The sequence below is a fragment of the Misgurnus anguillicaudatus genome, chromosome 12 (genome assembly GCF_027580225.2).
Source record: "Misgurnus anguillicaudatus chromosome 12, ASM2758022v2, whole genome shotgun sequence".
Classification (NCBI taxonomy): Eukaryota; Metazoa; Chordata; class Actinopteri; order Cypriniformes; family Cobitidae; genus Misgurnus; species Misgurnus anguillicaudatus.
Genome location: NC_073348.2, coordinates 10,738,407 through 10,762,389, shown reverse-complemented (window position 1 = coordinate 10,762,389; position 23,983 = coordinate 10,738,407). Strand labels below are relative to the sequence as shown.

The 23,983-nt window shown below is 39.1% G+C and overlaps 1 protein-coding gene across 3 annotated transcripts; it reads left to right on the top strand.

Annotated features, from left to right (window-relative positions):
* Window positions 1-14,200: 14,200 nt before the first annotated feature.
* Window positions 14,201-20,335, top strand: LOC129445798 (uncharacterized). Of its 3 annotated transcripts, XM_073873927.1 has the most exons (12): window positions 14,202-14,567; window positions 15,393-15,586; window positions 15,670-15,794; window positions 15,903-16,189; window positions 16,280-16,370; window positions 16,452-16,567; window positions 16,664-16,732; window positions 16,831-17,088; window positions 17,304-17,475; window positions 17,859-18,007; window positions 18,100-20,118; window positions 20,234-20,335. In XM_073873927.1, the coding sequence occupies exons 7-11, from the start codon at window positions 16,723-16,725 to the stop codon at window positions 18,186-18,188; spliced, it is 678 nt and encodes a 225-aa protein (XP_073730028.1). In that variant the 5' UTR covers window positions 14,202-14,567; window positions 15,393-15,586; window positions 15,670-15,794; window positions 15,903-16,189; window positions 16,280-16,370; window positions 16,452-16,567; window positions 16,664-16,722; the 3' UTR covers window positions 18,189-20,118; window positions 20,234-20,335. The 3 variants fall into 3 exon arrangements, with proteins under 3 accessions (XP_073730029.1, XP_073730030.1, XP_073730028.1); XM_073873928.1 differs by lacking the exons at window positions 17,304-17,475; window positions 17,859-18,007; window positions 18,100-20,118; window positions 20,234-20,335 and having other exon boundaries at window positions 14,201-14,567; window positions 16,664-16,746; window positions 16,831-16,969; XM_073873929.1 differs by lacking the exons at window positions 17,304-17,475; window positions 17,859-18,007; window positions 18,100-20,118; window positions 20,234-20,335 and having other exon boundaries at window positions 14,201-14,567; window positions 16,664-16,740; window positions 16,831-16,965.
* The last annotated feature ends 3,648 nt before the right edge of the window (window positions 20,336-23,983 follow it).

Sequence of the window (23,983 nt, the reverse complement as noted above, 5' to 3'; positions counted from 1 at the left end):
TGCATAAGACTTTGGTGTTGCACTCCTTTAACTGATGTGCCAACAACAAAGGCTGCAAACCACACAGACTGACAAATAGGATGACCTGACTATAAAGAATAAAGTACTGCAGAACTAAAATGTAGCAGATAATTAAGACATTCCCAATACATTTTAAATAGGAATTATTAAATGTTATACTGTGGGATTTGATTTTGTTTTATTAATCGTGCTGTTTATAATCTTAATTAATGTGTATTGTTACAACAATGATTTCTGTGATGACCACAAGAAAGTTGTCTGTGTGTGTGAAAAGTTACCAAGGAGGGGGTGGCTGATGTGTGTGTGTGGGAGCCAGGGGGGCTATAGAAAAAGCCCTGAAGGGAAAACACACAGAACAGATGGTTTCAATAAACAAGTTGTTTGCTTTATAACTATGTTATATTTAGAGAAAGTGAAAATTAATATGTTTAACTAATGAATGCATTTAACCAATTCATGAACAATGGAGTATTGTTGTGTTGTTGAATAATTATGTTTTACATATTTACTGCCTACATTTCATGATGATTGCCAAAAGTGTTAAAGTTACAAAGATGTCCAAATAAGGACTGTGGAAATTGATTTTGTTCCATTTTATATTTCTTTAATTAATTATTTTATTCTACAAACACTGTGTGTTTCATATATGCATTGAACTATTACGTAAAAATGAGGTGTTTGAGTTTGAGAGTGGAAAGCTACCAGCTTGGGTGTGTGTGTAAAACTGCAAGAAGGATTAGCTAGGAATGTATGTCTGGAAATTGTCAAGATAAGAAAGAGACAACCATGTATTAACTAATGCTTTAATATTCACAGGATAAAATATGCAATGTATTTCTTACTTAATCAGTATTAATCAGTGAATAATTGATGTAATAAATATAAGATGTTGTCTTTGATAAATGTGTATTAACCAATGAAATGAAGGTTGCATACAGAATAACCTAATGGGGGGATGGCAGCTCAACCTTGAAGAACAGAATCTCCTGCGCTTGTTCTTTGTGTGTGTGTGTGTATTCTTCCCTAACAGATGGTTTCTTAATAATGATTAAAGTGTTTGCTTAGAAGTAGTATTGCAGTAAAAGATGTAATATGTGTTTATCTATCTAAAGAAGTTAATGTGTGCCTTATTGATATAACCAATTTTACGAATAATGAAATGATGTCATGGTATTGAAATGTGTTTTACATAACAATCACTTTCATTTTACAGCTTATGTTTTTTGTATGAATAAATGAATGTTTTATTAATGATTTGTTTTTAAGAAAGCATTATAATATGCTATGTGAGGTCAATCATATGTGAAGTGGAGGAGTACTAGGGAGGAGGTGACGGACTGCATGGATCTCAGGGTTGTGTGGAGAACAGTTGTTTTTTCTTTGTCTGTGTGTGTTTATCTTCGCCTACAGGCTAAAACTGGGTGTGGTGATGGAGTCAGATTGACGAGGGGAACGGCCTTTGTGGGTGGAGATTCTAAGAAGAAAGAACGACGATAAATACTCATGTTTTTCTGTCTTGAGCTGTGAGTCTGTCGAATCCTGCTGTTAGGACTTGAGACGGCCCGGCATGCTGTAACTTTTTCATATCTGATCAATAAATATTCAATTTAGATATTTGTGTCTTTCTCAAATTATGAACATGCTTTGGACGCCTTAAAGTCCAACAATACTTACTGGCTGAAGTTGTATGAAGGTCTTGCTAGCCTCATCAATGGATGGACTTTAAAACTCTGCACACTCTAAAAAAAGAATTGGAAAACAACATCACATCTGATCTCTGCTAAAAACATAACATCTCTGTTACAGTATCAGCCACAGATCAGATTGGTTAATATAAATTTGAAATCACAGAAGACAACCCAAAAATATTATGAAATGAATATAAAATAGTAACTAAATACGACTCAATAACACATCTAATTTCATAGAACACATAGACATGTTTGTTAACCGTCACTTCCACGCAGCCTCCATCTTGGTCACAAATACGTTTATATTTTCAAGTTCATGTCCAAACACTTCAATTATTGTTTCATTTTAAAAGAGAGGAACAAGCAGTATACATACAAGACACTGGTTCTTGGAAACGCTGTTTCGTTTTCATTTATCGACGCGTTACCTGCTGTACCGACTGTGAAGTGAATGTGCTGCTTGTCCCTGCCTCAGTGACAGAGTAGACGCCGGCTCGAGCCGAGCCTCCGTGATCCTCCGCCGCCGGTTAACATGTGCTCGCGCCTCGCGGTCTGTCTTTACATATCGAATGACAAGAAAGCAACTCGTTTGTCGCTAAATTTAATTTAACAGCGTCGCTATCGCTTGTTAAGCTGGGAAAGAGAAAACTGTGCGCGTGTGTGACAGGTCGACTCGGTAGCGGTTTTGACTCGCTTTGTTAAAGGCTTACAGAAATTGTCATGAGTTAACGTAATCAACCGTGTGATGGGGATTTTGAAACACCGATTTTATTAATTTTAATATGCCATATTAAACATCTTAGAATGATTATTCGAGTCAATTTGTGTAAATGGCGATCTGAGGTAACAGTCGTCATTACATCCGTCGTCTTAGTCTGTATAAATTAACACGTTGCTGTCTCGCAAAATGTTATAATCTTGTTTATATTCATGAAATGTTCACAAAAACATATAAACTTACCTTGAAACAACTGCTTACAGTGACTCTGTCCTTTTACGACGACCGTTGCTGAGCACATTCAAACATCAAGGGCGCGAAGCACATGAGCCTCTTCAAACAACCCAACATAATAACCCAGCACTTTTAACCCAACACCTAGAAAACTGAAACTACCCAAAGAGTGTTTAAAATGTAAAAAATAAAAAAAATAACCCAGCAAAACAACCCAACAGACTCAACCCAGCATTTTGGGTTAAAAAATAACCCAGCCATTTTTAGAGTGTATAATCCTTATGTAGCAATTTGTAAACATTTTTGACTAACTGAAGAAATTATTTAATAGGTCAGTGGACATAATAATGCCACAGGTCTTGAATTCAGAAGGATGATCATGGTAAGACTCGTATTCAAACTGCAGGATGCGGTGGGTCGACTACCAATAGATTTAGATTATTTGCAGTTTCATTGCAGTCATGAACTTCTTTTTATCTGACTTTGATCAAATTTCTATCCCAGAGGAACTCCTAATGAACTATCAACATTAAAAAACATAGTGGATAGGCATATTGACAATAAGCGTGTACCTATAACTGCCCTAAAAGTGGAATTTGGAGTGAACGGGCCCCCAAAGTTTATTATTTCCAGAGAGCAACTTCTCCAGCAACTTGCCCAGCTCCTTGGTGTGTCAACAAGGACAATCAACCCTCGTCTCAGCGAGTATGGGATTTCTATAAAGGATACGTACACACAAATCACAGATGATGAGCTTGACAATTTAGTCAGTTCAATCAAGGCTGAAAGTCCACACATAGGCCATAGAATGATAAAAGGACGATTGCAAGCCCTGGTCCATCGTGTGCCATGCCATTTTTGTATCACTTTGAACTTGTTCAGTTCCATTTTTTGTAATAACATTTTAACCTAATGTATTAAGTTGATATAACATACCATGTTCATAAACCGCATCGTCGACTCAAAGAAAAGCCACGCGATATTTACTCTCATTTGATTTCTTCGTTTATTTCTTTATTTGCCATGTTTACCTTCGCTGACTGGAAATGCTGGATAGGCTCTTTCTCTGCCGTACTTTTGCTCTTCCTTGATTGCCTCGTGCACTTTAATTATGTATTGGTATATAAAGACAGTTTAAACAAATTTGTAAAAAAGTTTTTTAGATAATTCCTGCCTATCCTGCCTTTAAAGCTCCACTGTTTACTTTTTTTGTTAATTCTTAGCAAAAACCCATGTTTTCTTTCAAAAGTATGTGCTCATTCATGTGTAATTACTTCCACCCCACTAATCAAAGTATTCTCGTAAGTGTAGAATCTGCTATTTAAAATACATACTGTCGAATCGCTCTCTGGCTGAATCCATGTTGTGCCTCCATCTTTGAAATACATTCGCCGACAAGGGACATTCCTGAAATTCAAGCTCCGCCTTTCGCGCTTTCAGAGTACACTCACGCTGGCCACTAGCTGAAGCCTCCGGAGGTTGCATGTGTAGGCTGTATACGTCATCAAGACAGTCTTATTTCAGAATATTCACAATTATAAAGCTGACAATTATTCTTAGTTAATAGTAAATTGATGTAATATGCTTATGACTTGCGAATGTTATGCTCAGTTAATTTAAATAAACCAGGCTTGATGACGTATGCAGCCTGCGACCTGTGTAGACTGAATCCTTCGGATTTTACAATAGCCGCACACCGTGATAAACCTGCGATCTAATGCTTTGATTTGAAAGCCTGTTGAAGAAAAATTCTCGAGGATATTAAAACAAGTCGCCAAGGAAGCGAAAAGGGGATTTTAAACGACAATGCATCAGGAAAAACATCAAGACCAAAGTCAATATTGGAGTTAGTTTTCCAAGATGGGGCTCAATGGACACTGAAGTTGCTATACTTTCTATCTTCTACACAGGTATTCAGCATATTCGTTTACATCTATACAGTCGGTAGGACTTTATTTTACAGTACGTGTACTTACCTTGTACATATATGGTAAATAAGTTGTACTTACCGACAAATGTGTAGTACTTACTTTTAGGTATCTACATGGTAATTAACTTGTATCATGACTGTACTTACCAGTGGTACATACTTGGTAGTTATTATGTAACTCTAGATAAGTACTGGGCAATAACAGATACATACTTATAGTGTAGGTATACTGTAACTTACGAGAAACATTACTGTACTTACAAATAAATGTACAATTTTAAGTATTTAGAATTTACAGGCAAGTTAGGGATGATGACAGGTATTTATAGTGTACATATATGATAACTAATATCAAACACTTCTGTACTTAAAAATTGTATATACACAATAACTGGGTACTAGTGAATGTAGCCAGTAGTTAATGCGTATGATAGTCAATGGTTGGGTTTGCCTCACAGTGACATGTATATGATGCTATATCTTAGGTGGTATGTCCTATGTAATAACTGTGTAAAAAGCATCACTTTATTTACAGTCCTGTTTCCATGCAGTTACTATGGATGTACTAGTGAATGTACCCAGTAGTTAATGCGTATGATAGTCAATGATTGGGTTTGCCTCACAGTGACATGTATATGATGCTATATCTTAGGTGGTAGGTCCTATGTAATAACTGTGTAAAAAGCATCACTTTATTTTACAGTCATGTTTCCATGCAGTTACTATGGATGTACTAGTGAATGTACCCAGTAGTTAATGCATACGGTTATTTAATGCTTGTTTAAAGGACAAAGATACTGAGTCTGAGTACCAAAATGGCACATCAGTAATGTTTGTTCTTAGTTATCATATACGTATGTTATAAGTATAACTTACACTTGCCTGCAGGTACCACACACTTATTGTTTATATACAATTTGTAAGTACAGTAGTGTTTCTCGTTAGTTACATACATACACCATATGTGCCATCATTAACTTACACTGGCCTACAGGTACCACACACTTATCATGTATATACAATTTGTAAGTACAGTAGTGTTTGATATTAGTTATCATATATGTACACTATAAATACCTGTCATTTACCCTAACTTGCCTGTAAATACTAAATACTTATATTGTACAATTATTTGTAAGTACAATAATGTTTCTCTTTAGTTACAGTAAACCTACACTATATGTATGTATATGTTATTACCCAGTACTTACCTAGAGTTACATTAATAACTACCAAGTATGTACTACTGGTAAGTACAGTAATGATACCAATTAATTACCGTGTAGATACCTAAAAGTAAGTACCACACATTTGTCTGTAAGTACAACTTATTTACCATATATGTACAAGGTAAGTACACATACTGTAAAATAAAGTGCAACCATACAGTCTATGTTGTAAACTTGAAGTTTTATAGTTCCTTGGCTAACTATAGCATGGTTATGCAGTTAGTGTAAACACGCATGTGGTTTAATGTGTTCGAACAACAACACGCCGTCTCTCCACCCATTTATGTAATCTGAGATAAATGTTTTTCATCTTTTCTGACCTCTAGCACAAACACATGGTGACAGCCCTATTTTTAGCCTTTCATTGATAAAATGCCGCTGATCTGCGCGTCTTTCCTTTAATTTTACAAGCGTGTGAAAGTTGAGCGATCTTATTTCACCAATATCAGAGATTAAAGCTCCTACATATACACGGACATGTAACAAAAAATGGACAAAAAGAGACAGATTTAAACACCAAGTGTAAACGTGATGTGTCTCTCTCGTCCACTTGTGATCTGATTGATGAAAACACATCTAAATACCAAGTGTAACAGCCCCTGGGATATTTTTCCTCGCGTGGATGAAAAAGAGTGTCTTAGCTACGTATATGGTTGCTTTTTGTATGTGATTTTAAGCGGACATATCATGACAATCAGACTTTTTACATGTTTAACATACATCTGTGTGCTTTGACGGATCACAGGCAAAGTACATTGCAAATTGTTCATTTTTTTCATTGCTTTTGATTTGTAGCTACTGGAAGCCACGTTAACCTTGGCATGACAGGGCCACCGTACTAGTTAAAACGTGTTCCGAATGGGGGGGGGCTAGAAAGTAATATTCAGTTGGTTGTCATATAGAATTTTACCGCTAGATGGGAGTAGATCCTACACAGTGGAGCTTTAAGCAAATATACTATGCAAAATAAAATATGCATAAATTAAATTGACTGCCTTTTTTAAATCTTGTTTTAAAGCAGAAAAACATCAGACAGTGCATAACTGTTTGTTTGCTCAAAACCTGTATACATTTTACTGGCAAAGGCACTTACAACAGAAAAGCATATTGTTTGTTGGGACATCTTTTGCATACAGTCAGAGCATACCTGTCAAGTTTTGGATTTGAAAATAAGGGAAATTTTCTGGTGCCCACCGCAAGCAGTCCCACCACCCCAACCAAGCTCCAGTATCTCTTAAATTTTAAGAAAGGTGTTATAGCTTAAATGAAAACAAAAACGGGTATATATGAAGAGCATTTATTTAAAGGCTTATTGGCATATTTTTGTTCATTTAACATTGCTTGTCATTACATTTACATTTTATTTTCATTCCACACATTTTATTTTTATTTTTTTTATTTTATACATATTCTCTGTAACAATCTTTTGTACCATGCTAAACACCCTTTCTGAACTTGCATTGCTATGGGGAATGCATAGTAAAGCCTTCATAAGTTTTGGCAGCTCACTGAACCTCATGTGCTTTCCTTACAGGCCCCAAAATCTGTCGATTCTGTCTTCTTGGGGGAGTTGCTTACTATCTTTCACCTGATAATCTGTGACTTCTTCCCTCAACATTTCTTCTTTCAGCCACAACTGAGGGAACAGGGCCCTTAGCCTTTCCACTGTAAAGTAAAACGTGTTAGACTGAACATTGCAGATCTAAACAAGTGTTAAGTATACTGTGCCAATTATTTGTTTGGTTATCAATGGGGAACTGTCCCCAGAGGATGTTGTTATGATAAACACAAATTGTGTCACGCTGTAAATCAGGAAGCAGACTGGATGTAACTAAAATGTTATTTTTTGAGAAAAACACACGGTATAAAAGTAAACTGGTGAATAACTTAACTTCAAATAAAAAATTCCTTGGTTGCAGGAAACGGGTGATGATCAGACTGTCCGGTATGACGAGACAATGGAAAGAACAGGTACGTGGAGCAGAGTCTAGTGATCAGTGATAAGACCAGACGATGACTGAGTGAGCAGGTGAGTGTTTTAAAAGGGTATGGTGATTGGGCACAGGTGATGGTGATCAACATTCAGGCGAATGTGAACAAGTGGGAGGAGTGAATGAAGATGTGGATGGCTGTGGACATGGGATCCTGGCAGTAGCCCCTCCTCCCGAGGCAGCTCTTGACACAGGTTAAGTACGGCGGCGAGGTCTCCCTCAAGGTCTTGGGGCAGGAGGGTCGGGGTGGTTGGAGTGGAATTGGGTAAGTAGAGCTGGATCTAAGATGTCTTCCCCCAAAACCCATGACTGTTCCTCGGGGCCGTAATCCTCCCAGTCCACAAGGTATTCCATACAGGAGCCTCGCCGCCGGGAGTCCAGGATGTCTTGTACCCTGTAGATGGGTCTTCCTCAACGGGCACAGGAGGAGGTAGTACGTCATAGGTGACAGGATCTGTGGAGGGAGGAGATACAGGATCAGTGTAAGGTTTTAATATTGAAACATGAAATGAAGGTGAGATACTGTATTCCAGTGGTAGGTTGAGTCTGTAGGTGACCTGATTTAGCTTCCTCTGCATGGTGAAGGGGCCGATGTATCGAGTAGTCAGCTTACAACAAGACGAAGGCAGATGTCCCTAGTAGATAGCCATACCTTTTGGCCGGGATGATATTCGGGAGGGTCAGTGCGAAGACGTTTGCTTGATCCTGATGACGTCTGAAGGCTTGATAAAGATGAACGTAAGCTGAGTCCTAAACCCTCTCACTTTGTTGGAACCATTGATCGACGGCTGGAACCGCTGAAGGTTCTCCCGACCAAGGTAATAGAGGTGGATGGTAACCCAGAGTGCATTGAAAAGGGGAAAGACCTGTGGTGGACTGAGGTAGGGAGTTCTGGGCATACTCGGCCCAGGGGAGATAGCGGCTCCAGCTGTCCTGGTACTGATGGCAGTAGGTACGGAGGTGCCGACTGAACTCCTGGATTTTACGCTAAGTCTGTCCGTTGGTTTGGGGAACGTAAGCTGAGTCCCAAACCCTCTCACTTTGTTGGAACCATTGATTGACGGCTGGAACCGCTGAAGGTTCTCCCGACCAAGGTAATAGAGGTGGATGGTAACCCAGAGTGCATTGAAAAGGGGAAAGACCTGTGGTGGACTGAGGTAGGGAGTTCTGGGCATACTCGGCCCAGGGGAGATAGCGGCTCCAGCTGTACTGGTACTGATGGCAGTAGGTATGGAGGTGCCGACTGATCTCCTGGATTTTACGCTCAGTCTGTCCGTTGGTTTGGGGATGATAGCCGGAGGATAGATTGATGGTGACACCTAGGAGGTTGAAAAAGGCCTTCCATATTTTAGAGATGAATTGTGGTCCTCGGTCGGAAACAATGTCTTCTGGTATACCAAAGTTTCTGAATACATGATGGAACAGAGCTTCTGCAGTTTCGAAGGCTGATGGCATTTTGGGAAGAGGAGTTAACTTGCAGCCCTTAGAGAATCTATCCATGACGACTAGCACACAGGTGTTGTTTTGGGACTTGGTTAGGTCCGTCATGAAATCTACTTCTAGGTGTGACCACGGTCGTTGAGGAATTGGTAAGGGAACCAGTTTACCTTCGGAGAGTTTTCTGGGAGTGTTGGTGATGGCACAGACTGAGCAACCTCTCACGTACCTAGCGACGTCCTAGGAGATGTAAGGCCAGCAGTACCATTGACTGGGAAGTGAGAGGGTCCGCCTGCTACCTGGATGTCCAGTGCCTGGAGTGGAGTGAGCGGAGTCCAAGAGTTCATGACAAAGAAGAGCAGGAACAAAGGTGAGATTTGCGGGAGTTTCCAGTGGAGCAGGATTGGTGAGATTCTCCTTGTTAATGAGTTCATCGATGTTCCAGACGATGGGACTGACAAACACAGCTGGAGGTAGTATGGGTTCAGAAGGGAGATCTTCAGTAGAGGAACCATGAAGTCGAGAGAGGATATCAGCTTTCAGGTTCTTACATCCGGGTCTGTAGGTAACTCTGAAGTTGAAACAGGTAAAAAACAAAGACTATCGAGCTTGGCGTGGATTCAACATGTAATGACTTCAAACGGGTGGTTAGCCCCCTCCAGCCAATGTCGCCATTCTTCCAATGCCAATTTGATGGCCAATAACTCACGGTTAATAATGTCATAGAGAGATTTTCTTGGAAAAGAAGGTGGATGGATGGAGTTTGGGAGTATTCCCCTGCCGCTGAGAGAGGATGGCCCCTACACCAGAGGAAGAATCATCGACTTCAACAGTTAATGGGATGGTAGGATCAGGATGGACAAGGACGGGGGCAGACAAGAAGGCTACTTTGGGGAGAAGCAAAGCCTCTTTGGCTTCTGGGGACAAATTGAGCGTCTTTGGAGTACCTTTTAGTGATGAAGTGAGTGGGGCACAGATATGACTGTAATTCTTGATGAATCTGCAGTAGAAGTTAGCAAATCCCAGGAATCTCTGTAAATCTTTCACAGTGACGGGTAAAAGGGGATGTGGGGGAAGTTGAGTGGCTAGTTGCTTGCTGAAGACATCCTGGAACGCCTGGTATTCCTTCGGTATCTCCACTTCTTTGGAAACTGGAGGACTTTCGACCATTGTAGATCCGACTGGTAAAGAAAGGGCGGACTGGGAGGATGACGAAGAACGAGGGTGAAGATTTCTTTTAACAGGTAAGAGACAGGATGGATTGGAAACATCTCTCTCCCCAGCAGACGATTTCTCCATTCTGACAGTCAATGGTGAATGGAGTGTGTACATCCTGCTAATGACACCATTTACAACAGTGTATTCTGCTGCCAAGTCCAAGTCTTTCCACCGAAGAGCATTTGAAGCAACTGCTATTTCCATGAATATTGGAGTTGTTATTTCCAAGCAAAGAATAAATTCAAAGTTAATGCTGTGCAACAGCATGTGTGTGTCCCCTGCAACTAGATCAGGTGGCTCAGACTTGGTCAGATCTTCCAGAAATTGCACAACTGCAGGGAGGTATTTTCGGAGAGTCCTGAGGGCTGTTTCCCTGCAGTTCCATCGGGTGTCTGAGAGCTTCTGTAGCTCAAGGGCACGTTTGCCAGTATTCATGACTTGCTGTGTTGGAACAAAAGCTGAATGTCGTTTTGTGGAGTTGGCAATGAAGGTGTAATTTTTTTCAATTACTGAAAAAAACTGACAAAGTGAATGCTTGACTTTGCACTCTCCACTAATACAAAATTCAAACAATGAGCATGGCAATGAACATATAAAGCCTTATTATTTTAATTTTGTATTCTGGACTGTACTGCCGTCCAAAGCGAAAGCGCAGTAACTACACGCTTGGTCAAAATGGAGTTAAGGCTTGAAACGAGCTTTATGACATCTGTTCTGTCTAATGACAAAGTCTCTTAGTTAAATTTTGTCCTGTTTCAGAGAAATGAGGGTGTCAAAATTGCAGTAACTACAAAATCCATGCTAATACCAAGGCAAACCGCAGTAAGTGACGTTACTGCGTTCTGGCTTTGTTTCCCCGGCTTTTGACAAAACTGTGCTACTTTGAGACAACATGAAAATTAACTAAAATGGGCATACTGTTAGTTACAATAATGTCTTTGGGACAAACATGTTCTTCTATTTTTAACTTGTGTTAATTTTTAACTACTGTTTTTAAAGCAAACCTCGTATAATGTAAATTAATAAATAAAAATTAATAAAATGAGTAAAATACTCTTTGTGGTAAAAGGAGCATTTTTAGCATTCACAACATGCAAACATCAATAAAACTATTACAGTTATTAAAAACAATCAAAATGTATTAAGAAGCATGAGAAAAAGTTGAGTGAACACATTTAGTTCGTAGATACTGCACTCTGCTATTGCAATAGTGCTTTAGTTGTTAAAGGTCATCCAAAGGCAGAGTGCAGTATCTGCATTTTGAGAGTCAAGGGTCACATCGGTGGTCATGTTTTTTTCTATAAAAATTTCTTCCTAACAAGGCATTACATGAATGCATTACCACTAATCTACCCACAACATGTTTGGCTGGCTAGTGTAAAAACTTTAAAGCCATTTTTCTCAGTTTCAGTGTTTGCGTAGATACTGCACTCTGCCTTTGGAGGGCAGTGTAGTCCTTTGTAAGGCCCACTCATGTTGGCTGCTCCATCATAACCCTGATCATAGATGTCCTTAACTTTCAGCTGGTTCTGTCACAAAAAGTCAAATGCAAGTTCACAAATTTATTGAGAAGAGAGAAAGAGGGTGAGATAGAGCAAATGTCACAGTTCACAGGAGAGCCACATGCAACGACCGCCGTCGAACACACTCTGGATGGAGACCGGGGAGTTCACTTCACTCGACAGAGGCAAGCCCGGATTAAGAGTACTTTGGGCCATCGTCTTCTACCGTAATACATATTTTTTTTATTGTTATTAATCAATGTATTTAATTAATGTTTTTCTTTATCATTATTTATTATTATTATTTTTGCACACTAAATAGTCCAGGCTATTTAACACAGTAACCCTATACTGCACAGATTTTGGGAAGATTTTATTGATAAAACATTTGTACCCTATGTAGTGCATTTACTCCAGATATGAACTCAAAAACATAAAGGTTGCCAAAAATCAGCAAAAACATTACTCATACGTCAGTCATACTTACTCAATAAGTACTTAACCATGAATTATTTCGTTCAAAAACATCACCCTCATGTTGATAGCATGAGGGTTATAAACGGTTTCATCGGACGCACGTGCGCTGACGCGATACACGTCTGGATCCAAACTTTACTTCCGGTTTTCATTTTTTTAATGGTCTGACTAGTTGTTAAACTAATCTCTTGAACAAATGCCTCGTCGAAAATAACAAATGTTTTGGTTTCCTAGGTAATCTATGTGTTGTTGTTTTTTTTGCTTGTTATATAAATAAACTACATTTAAAGAACTTTGTTGTTATTTATTCTTAGCGGAGTTTACCGGAAGTTACGGGCGGACCACGACAGCCGCTTGTTTTTGTTGTTACTGCTGAAAACATCTATTAATAGCCTACATTTACAATTACATTAAATGCTATGATTGTTATTTTAGAAGAGTTTATTGAAAAGCTGATATATACGAGGTGATTTTGGCTACATTACATGTTTGTCTCATGCAGTGCAGAGCTTTACTGATGCTCTTCTCATCTTGTTGTGTTTATGAGCGCTTTTAATTTGAAATGCAAATGATAGTTTTATTGTAGAATGCATATAGCGCAGAAATATGAGAGAATACACTGTTACACAGGACTACAGAACGCGCATGCATAACGCACTGCACCATAGGGAGGGAGAGAGCTCGCACACAGATAACCAATGTGTGTGTGGGAAAACACTACTAACCATTCGTTAAGTCATGATAAAGTCTGTCAGCTGTCTTCTCTGTCAGTAACATCTGTTGATGTTTACGTATAAATACAAGTACACGGAGGAGCGCACATTTTAATTCCAACTTTTAATTCCGTCACTCACTGAAAGTGTCATGTGAGAGATGTACTGTTGAGATGCTGAACACAGCATGACAGAGAGAGCGTGCGTGCACGAGAGAGGCGCCATTGAGCCCTAGCAACAGTAAATGAAGCCGTTTTAAATATTAAAATAAAAATGTAAATGGTAATCATGAAAAATCTATTCGTGGCGGCCAGTGTGGATTCTGTGGCAGCGCGCCACAAATAATGTATGGGAAACACTGCAATTATCATCCAAATAGTGCTTAACTCATTAACTTCAGCACACGGTAGATGACAGACAGTATGATACACACACAACTGAAGAAAGCAGCTGAAACCCGGAAGAGGCTGGTGTACCGCCTAAAGACAAAGCAAACCAGCTGTACCGGAAACAGGCAGAGTTCATTCGAGGTCAAGTTCATGTACATCCACAGGCGTGTGAATTCCGGGCATAGACATGCTTCCGGATGCCGGGGACCGAACCTGAGATCAGAGAAGAGAGAGAGAGAAACACAGAACATCCGACAGGACAAGGCGGGGCAGCAGGACTGTGACCAACCGAAACAATAACCGCACAACGAGAGACAGGACGGCGTGCTATTTAAAGTGCATATTGCAGGTTTAATTTTTTGTGAGATAAATATATAACCTTGTATGAAAGTACCATATAAAAATGAAATGCGAAAGTAAACATTGTTAACAAGACTCTGAGCGCATAAATTTTGTAAAAAAGGTGACAGTTCTCAAAATCCCGTTTTTTTCAACAACGCATCATATTACGTAATCAGAGGCAGTGTCTGACAGGCTGTACCCTGGCTCAGTACAGTAGGTTGGTATTCAGTGAAAGCAGTCGCAATTTGGTGTGTTCTTGATAGTTTTGGTTTTCGATTTATCATCGTCATGGTAAATCATTGTCTGTCAGGACATCGCGTCTTTAGGTTTCCAAAAAAGACCAAGGACGGCGCTGTCTTCCGTGCCTGGGTGCATTTTGTGCAGATGAGGAGACGGGATTTCACTTCTGCATCTGTATCGAAAAACGCGGTAGTGTGCAGCGTTCACTTTAGGCCGGATGATTATAATGACAGCGATATGATGGAGTTCAACATGGGCTACCGAAGCAAAAACCTCGTGAGACTCAGAGTTGGTGCGGTTCCTTCGGTGCACGCAGCACGTCCATCAAGTCCGCCTGGTCCGTCATCGTCAGCACGTGGTGATGGCGCTGGCGGGAAAAAGGATGGTAATGGGTCTGTCAGAGGTGCAGCTGAAGGAAAACGCACACTGTGCACAGTAAGTCTTGTTTTTAAACATTATTATTATAATAATTAGATAAAACTTTATGTGTAGCTGCGTGGTCACCGTGATTTCAGTAGAAATGTGATCCTGGATCTACGTTTTAATCAGACATACCAAATCTTACCCTTAACTCAAACCCTTTTTTAAACCCTTTAAATTAACCAACCAAGACCCATTAACATTACCAACAATGATGTTGATCCAGGATCACATCATAATTTCTGAAATCACATTCACCGTCGCGGTCGTGCTTAACAACTTATCCACATCACGTTTCATCTAATTATTGAAATCATTCTTGTACTTTCAGTTTGACAATATTATAACGTGTAGTGACAGTTTAGTTACGTTCTACAACTAATTCATAATGTATTTTCATGTGGTTTTGTTAATAAGTTGTTGGGAGACATGGAAGGTAATCCGTCGACAGCCAGTGCTGCAGTGCTTGCTGACCCAGAGGAGGAGGCTTTCTCTCCACTGGTCCCTGTGTCATCAGTGCATGACTTTGGCTCACAGTGTAACCTGAGACCTTTACATCGTTCATCAGGTAGATTATCAGGAGTCATATCTAAAAGTAGTTGTACATGCCACCATCTGTTTACAAAATGCACGAGGGCAAATACATAGTAAAATATTTCTGTATGATGCACTATTTTTCATTTTCATTTTTAAACAACTAAATTAACACATTTAGATTGTGTGACAGAGTTGTTGTTGGATTTGACAGCGGTACCTAAGCAGTGATATGCTGTTACACAATTCTATAAGGTAGACCTGTTTTTCTATAAAGCTGGACCTGTTTTTGTTATAACTGTTCAGGCACAGCCCAAGATGGTTAGTGTGGGGACTCAGACAAAAACATCCGCTCCATCTACCAGTCCTGTGCACAGCGATGATGATTCATCCTCTCTTTTCATGGACGAAGCTGATGATGTGTTGTGGACCCCAGAAGGTGAAAAGACAAGTGATTCATCTGAGGAGGAAACACTGCAGGAAACTCCCCCTGATCACATGTAAGAATTTATTATTTTACCTTTAGATTATCTGTATTAACCAAATTACGTCAAGTCAAAAATAATGTCCTTCTTTTATTCAGTGCTGCTGACAAGTTCATTGTGTGCCGAAGCCAGCTGATGTCTCTTTACAATTTGCCCAGCCTGTTGTGGAAAAACGCAAGGAAATGTTGAGAGGCAGGAGGGAACTTTTGTAAAAGTAAAGCAGGTAAGGGCTGTTTATTATTTACTTGTATTTTTTATTTTCTTTACATACATTTATGTTTTTATGGTATAGTAATTTTTTGCCCTTTTTATACATTTCTTGTCTGTGCAGCATGTGGGTACCAGCGTTTCTGGCAGAACCAGCCAATGCTGCATCGCAATATGCCAGCATGCAACCTTTTACTGAGCAGGGCAATACACTTTTCAGGTTGCATGGCTACCCAAACCATCAGGATGTTGAAACTCTTTGGGCTTCAGTGCATCACTTGACACCTTCTTCCGCCATCAGCGATTGTATACAATTCCTACTGTCATTTAAGCGTGGCAGAATGAAATGGCAGGAATAATAAGAGATCTGAAGGAGATGAGTGGGGGACTGATCCTGTCTGGTGACTGCAGGTTGCACACTTATAGCTTTATATTGTTCAATGTATTATTTTTGTGCTTAAATACTTAATTAAACTGTTCTTAACTTCTTGCCATTCGTAGGTCAGATTCTCCTGGCCATTGTGCAAAGTACGGCACATATTCTTTGATCGAAGACCGAATAAACAAGGTTTTAGATGTTCAGCTTGTACAGGTAAGTTCATGTTATGAAACACACATATCAGTATCACCCATCTGATGTAACATAGTGACATGGTGAAATGTTTTTATACAGAGCTCAGAAGTCCCAAGTAGCAGCTGGTGTGAGTTAGAGGGTCTAAAGCGCAGCATAAGGTTTCTGACTGAGGAAAATATGCAAGTGTGAGTCCTCATCACAGACGAAATCGGCAGGTAAACACAACACATGTACACACAAAATATTATTCTGCTGACTATATTTACAGCTTAAATTTTTTTCTTATCTATGTGTTGTGTCCCATGTTTTAGGTTGCCAAATGGGTGCGGGAGGAGTTGTGTTCAAAGGGAACCAACCATTTCTCTGACATATGGCATATTGTAAGTGAGTAAGTGTAAGTATTTTATTTTAGGTTGCCTATAATTACATTTTACATTTTTAACATTTTGTAATGTTGTATGTGTCTGTTCTAAAACAGGTGTAGGGAAAGCTTTGGATGCTGCTGCAAAGGACAGGGATTGTGAAGATCTGAAGCTGTGGAGGCCAGCTGTAGTTAACCAACTCTACTGGACTGCAGCTTCCACTCCTAATGGAGATGCAGATGTGATGGAGGCTAAGTGGAAAAATATGGTCAACCATGTTCAGGACATCCACGTACATGACACTCCTACGTTTCCCTGCTGTGCACATCTACCTCTAGAGGGGGAAGCAAGAAACAAGCCATGGCTGGAACCAGGTACAACCTACTAGGTTTATTATGTGACTGCAAATTTATAGAGAAACATCATTGTGCTTGTTTTCCAAATAACGGCTGTTTGACATTTCAGAGACCTAAGTCTAAAATACATCTGGTTATTTCTTGCATACTCAACATTCACATTATCCAGTGTAAGTGCACTACATACTCATTTTAACATAATTTCATAGTAAAAACAAAATGTGTTTCTGTAGGATCAACTGTAGCAGTTAAACTGGAGAGTATAGCTTCTAGAACAGCACTGGTGAAGGATGTTCGTCAGTTGTCCCCACAGCATCAGACCTTTTCACTAGAGGCATTTCACTCTCTCATGCTGCACTTTGCACCAAAACACACTGGGTTCTCCTTCCTTGGAATGTACAGCAGGTTAGTATGTTATGATGAAAGAATGAGCACCCTCTGAAACTAATGCACGCCAGCCCATCTTTCATTAAATTTGCAGCAAATGATTACAAGCTTATTTATGTTTGAACAACAGCATTGCATAAAGCTCTCAAAAAATAATATAAATTTGAATCACCACCACTTCAAAAAGCTTGAACAAAGAAATTAAAACCTTGGCAATCCAACTTTTTTCAAAACTGCATTATCTTGTTGTACCCTATGAACAGGTAGTAGAAATGTTTTATATTTAAATATTCTCTCACTATATATAAGTGTTTTCCACATTTTCTCTGTGTTGTTTTTACTTCTGGGTTTATTCACATATGTACAACTTGTAATGGGTAGAAATTATACTTTTTTTACAGACTTCTCCTTGCGGCACTGCACTTTAACCACAACTCTGACAGACAAGATGCTCAAACCAGTGATGGTGAGGCGTGTTATGCTGTTCACTACCCTAGGTTCCGCAAAGGTGGCTGGGTAGTCCGTCCTGTTAAGGAAAAGCCATCATACAGTCAGCAGTTTCAGTTAGTTCCTAAATATAATTAAGTAAATCAGACCACGAGTCTGCAATGACTGATCTAAATTTGTGCCTCCTTCCCCCAGCATATGCATCATCCCTCATGAGTCTCTTAGAGTGGAATATTCAAGGTCACCACAGAGTCTACGAGAATCCAGCACTGTTCTGTTTTTAAATGCACCTGCACCCCTCTCCAGCTCCTACCAGAGGATCGACAAGGATGAGGCTGTTGGCTTATATAAAGCACAGCATTCAAGATTCAACATACGATAACGCAGTGTTTCTCAAACTGGGGGCACTGAGATGGTACCAGGGGGCCCCAGGTTAATGACTTCTTATAAAATAAAAACATCATAAATGCTGTGTAATTAAACCTCAGAAAAATAAGGCTACTAACCAATACCACTACAGTGTGTGTGTAATGTAATGTTTTGTTTACTTCAAATTTTAAGTTTCGCAATGTTTTGTGTCATACACTTTCTTTGGGGGAGGGGGGCACGAAGGGATGTCGACAAAGTTTGAGAACCACTGCCTTAACGCATTGCTGTGACAATCTCCCAAATTACTGAAGTTACTGAACAATTATGAAATGCTTTTAAACGGGTGAGATGATATATTTCTCTCTAGGTGCTACATAAATAAAAACTGAATTAATTTTACCACACATGCAGATCTGCTTGGTATATATTTGATGTAAACTATGGTAAAATAAGACAAATAGTAATTTCTTTGTTTTATTCATCATCAAAATTGGGGCCATTCAAAGCCTTTATAAAGACCACCTTCCTCCGGAAACTGGCTTCTAATACCGGACACAACACATGCAGATAATGGCTTTCTGATGTGTCTGCCCAGAACACCATAGGCCCAGCGGAAAACCTGCCTGTATGCTGTGTAGCGGTACTGTCTGGAGATGGGGGCAAAATATTTAATTATTGTCTTATAACACTGGCATCAAAAGTGTGATATACACAACTTGTAATTAAAACAAATTCATTCAGATTGTTTTAATATTCAAATTAGTTAAATTGACTATCCCTTACATACATAGGGGTACTACATAAATTGGCAATAGTAAAACATTATCTCTGCCCTAAACCTACTGATTTCTGCTGGCCTGGAGAGGTCCATGTTCCTCTCTAAAGTGCATGTAGGCTATCTGTAGCACATATGGATTTAGACAACATGCCTCAAAGCCCGGATGCACAGTCAGGCACTGTACTTAAAGTCTGACTGGGGGTGACATTTTCCACCAATGCCCAGTATGCATCCAACTCCCTGCAGCACTGACTTTCCTCAGCTGTGACCATAGGCACACATTTCCCACACAAGCACCTATTAAACAAGAACGGGTTTAGGGTATTTCGGGCCATATCATCAGCCCTGCATCTCAGTGACCCAAAAGAGGATGCTGAAAACATGCGCAAAAAGGAACCCCAGCCTATTATCGCCTTGGCAAACTGAAGCCGGTCTATCAGCAGATACGGACTGCATGCAAGACTTTCTTTCATCCTCATCAGGACATTGCAGTAGATGAACGAATGGTGGCATCAAAAGCCAGGATAGGGCTAAAACAATATATGAAAGACAAGCCAACCAAATGGGGGTACAAACTTTTTGTTTTAGCTGACTCCAAGTATGGCTACACGTGGGATTTTTTTTATCTACGAGGGGAAATCCCCTGTAGCACAAACAGAACAAAATAAAGGACTCAGCTATGAGTCTGTGATGGCACTGGTGGATAAAAGAACGTTAGGAACCGGCTACAAGCTCTACATGGACAATTTTTACACCAGTCCATTACTCTTCAGAGACCTCCTCCAGAAGGGCATTTGGGCCTGCGGCACAATTCGCAGCAACCGGGTGGGCTTCCCGCAAGCCACTGACAACAGGCTGCCCAGAAATGCTCCCCGTGGGAGTATGAGATGGATTCGTGACGACAAGTTACTGTTTGTTGAATGGATGGACACAAGGGAGGTGCTCATGTGCTCCTCCTTCCATTCAGCAAATGGTGACTGCAAGGTACAGAGGAGGATCAAGACTGGAGCTGGAGAATGGATGGTGCAGAATATTCCCATACCTCCTGCAGTGGTTGATTACAACAAGTGAGTTGAATTTACATAAAATAAAAAAGTTGTATTGTGCAGATATGTTTACATTTTATTTACTCTGTTAGGTTTGACTTTAGATCTGAAATATGTCCTGTTATTTTCTACACAGGAACATGGGATGAGTGGATCTCTCCGATGCCCTCATCGGATATTACAGCGTCCTCAAAAAGACCAGGAAGTGCACTGTAAAACCGGACAGTTAACTTAACTCAAACCATTTAAGTGAACCGGTTGCATTAAAACACATACATTTAAGTACTGTGAACTTGAGTCATGTGCAATTATGCACTTATATTTATTTATGTAGTGTAAACTTAAATACAAGTGCATAACTGCATATGATTCAATTTGTTTAAGTTCACAGTACTCAAATGTATGTGTTTTAAAACTAATGCAACCGGTTTACTTAAATGGTTTGAGTTGAGTTAACTTTTAGGTTTTACAGTGTGGTACCGTGCCCTGTTCTACCACTTCGTTGATATTGCCGTGGTGAATGCATTCATCAGCAGATGGCTCTAGGTCGGAAACAAAAACCCAAAACCCAAAGAGAGTTTCGTGAAGCCCTGGTTCTGGAGCTGGCAGATTGGAATGACCCTTCTGGTCCTGATCCAGTACCAACTGCACCCCCAGGCCATCAGTGCCACAGGCCCAAATTCATCACTGAAACCAGTGATGATTCGAGGAGGAGATGCAGAGTGTGCCATCAAAAAAGACTCATAATATGCCAGGCATGTAATGCACACCTGTGTTTCCAGGCAACAAGAGATTGTTTCAACCCCCGGCATGAAGAGCATAATTTGTAGTTTAGATCTAAAAAGTTGTGAAAAGTTGTACAAAGTGTAAAAAGTTGTGAAAAGTTGTACAAATTTTATAAATGGTGGAAAAGTTGTAAATAGTTTGAGTATTCTAATAATTGTTATATTTTTTCTTATAAGCTCTATTTGTCATATGTTTAGAAAGGCATAAACGTTATATATATGAATAATTTGTATAAAAAGTAAAAAAAAATTGTGTCTGTATGTTTTGTGTTTTCAGATGTCAGTTCAAGTAACAAAATGCTCTGAGACTTGATGCAACAACACAAAGGCCACTAGGAGTCACCCCCTAGTGGCCTTTTGTGTTGTTGCATCAAGTCTCACAGAAACCTCATTTTTTAAGATATCAAGATGAAATTTGAAAATAAACTTGATTAGACTTATGGCTTTCAGTTTCTAACACTTTTAGACTGTAGAACATATTTTTTAAAAATATACATTTATAAGAATAACACAAAAAATAGACATGTTCATAACAATAAACTTAAACTTTCATAATTTTTAGACTAAAGTATAATTTTTAATTATTCCATTGCAGGAAAATTCTGCCAAGTGTCTTCTTTCAAATAATATTTCCTTATGTTTCTATTCCAAACCGTTCATGAATTACAGCTATTTAAGTTTTTATTGTGCATTTTCATGTGTATCCTGAAAAGGGGGGGGGGGGTGACGCTTAAGAGGTTAAGGACACTGTCAAATTGGACACAGCTCTACAAGCTCTAATAAATTTCCTTTGTTTGAACTTAAGAGGCTTTCATTGTCACCTCTGAATCACATGCCTTGTTTCGCTAGTACAATATAATATCAATCAGTCGAAAGATAATCTCTGTTTTTTGCCTTTCTCTTTCTTTGGCTGCTTGCATCTCAAAGTCTGCCTTTTCCAATGTTGTATCTAATGCTTTTCTTTTAAAGGCATTCCTAGGAATCATGCCTAGCATGTGTGACTCTGTCTTGCTATGCTCCTTAATTTTTCCTTTAGCTTGCGTCCACAGACTTAATCCCACTAAATTCCATCCTGTCCTGCTCTTATACTTTTCATCATTCATAAAAAGCCTGCAGCTGAAACAGTACATTGCATCATTCTCAGGAGAATATTCTAACCAGGGGTGTTCTTCATACCACTGTCCCTGAAACGAACATTCATTTTTTGGGATTGGCAAAATTAGACGACAACGTCCTACTGAATTTGAAAGCCACGTTGTATGTTATATTGTATTTCTTTACATGAGCAGGATCTGATGGATTTTGTAACTGAAGCAAAAACTCAAAGTCTTCCGGCTTTTTCTCCTTTGTGTACATGGCTGTGGCTGTCTAACTCTCCATTTCTTCTTGTTCTGCGTCTGTCTCTTCCCTCTTTGTCTCATTGTATTGCCTTTCTTTCGTATTCTGAACTTTTTCTGTCTCTGGCTCAGTTCCAAGACCTACACTTTTACTCTGTTGAGTTGATTCTGAGGCAGTTTCATCTTAATATAGAGAATGAATAACAAACCTATTACAAATATATTTTAAATACAGTTGTAAGGCTTTAGTGCTAGTTAAACATGTGTTCTTGTAATATTACTCTTACATTCAAATAATTTAATGTCTATATTTCTTGTTAACAAACTGTAACATATTCAGAATCCTTTATGTCACCCAGTTTAACAACACTTACCTTTTAAGTGTATATTTTAAACACCAATTTTTTGCGACACATCAAACTTTACCATTACATGTATTCAGTATTGTTTTTGAAAAATTATTACATAGCTTCTTAAGCACTAGATGGAGACATTAGCTTATGAAATTATTTGGCTATTGTGACATTATTTGCTTTTTTATTTAAAACATGAAAGAACACATTCAGAACTATTACAAACAGTAATTAATTAAGCTGTATTTCACTGAAAAGCTATGCAATATTGCTTAAAATCACAGACAAATTTATATCGCCTGAAATAATGAACGTGACACATTGCCTAGCTTGTCAGTGAACTACAGCTCTGGGGTGTGTTTCCCAAAAGCATCGTTAGCCAACTACTGTCATAAGTTTCGTTGTTACTGACAAAAGATTTGGTGTTTCCTGAAACCAAAGTTCAAATGAACATTTGCAAGCTGCATCGCAAACTTGTGTGATTTGAACGACAGCTCTTCACCTGTGGTTAAAAGCACAGTTCCTTATTATAATATGTAGACTTACGTTGAACAAAATAAGCAAAAAACATGTAGTACATTCTAAAGCCATCATACTAAATATATACAAATGTTATTTTACGTCTTTAAGTAAAATGCTGTATGTGTGCAGATCTACAAGCTTTAAAGTCGCAATGAAATTGAAATGAAAAACTATGTATATATTTTTTAATATTGTGGTATTATTAACAAATGACTTATCTGTGAGCTTCATTATTTAAAAAAAAAAATTTGTGTGTGCTTATAATCTTTAATCAAAAATGCAATTCTCCTCCCCTCCTCAAAACGATCTCTCGTCACTTCCGGTCATAAGTATGGCAGGTGGGCGGGGTCCGGGAGAAGATCGCAGCAATTAGCAACACGACCCAACTTCAAACGATTCAATCAGATCTCGATGGACAAATTCAAATCCAGCCCTGCCTTATTTAATCTCAAAAGCCGTTTCATTCGGATATACGTCACCACAGGGAAAATAAGGCAATTGTTACTTTCGTTTCATGGCGACTTTAAGACCCTGGGAGAAGTGACGTAAGAAGGAACTTGCACATTAATTAAATATCTTGAAATAAAACAACAAAGAACTAAATCACGCTAACAAAAAGTCTTCCGATGCAATATATGTTATTTACAGCAACAATATAACATTAAATCGATTTAAACAGATTAATTAGTACTATGACACTACTATGACTATGAACTACCATGTTCTTGCTATGCTTTCGGGAAACAGTCGTGACAAGCCAGCTACTTTCTCCAACTATGCATCGTACAATGGTGGTTCAGCAGCGAGTTATGATGTTGTTTGGGAAACGCACCCCTGTGTAGCAGATGCCGATCCATCTAAAGCAGGTGATGATGATTTACTACTAATC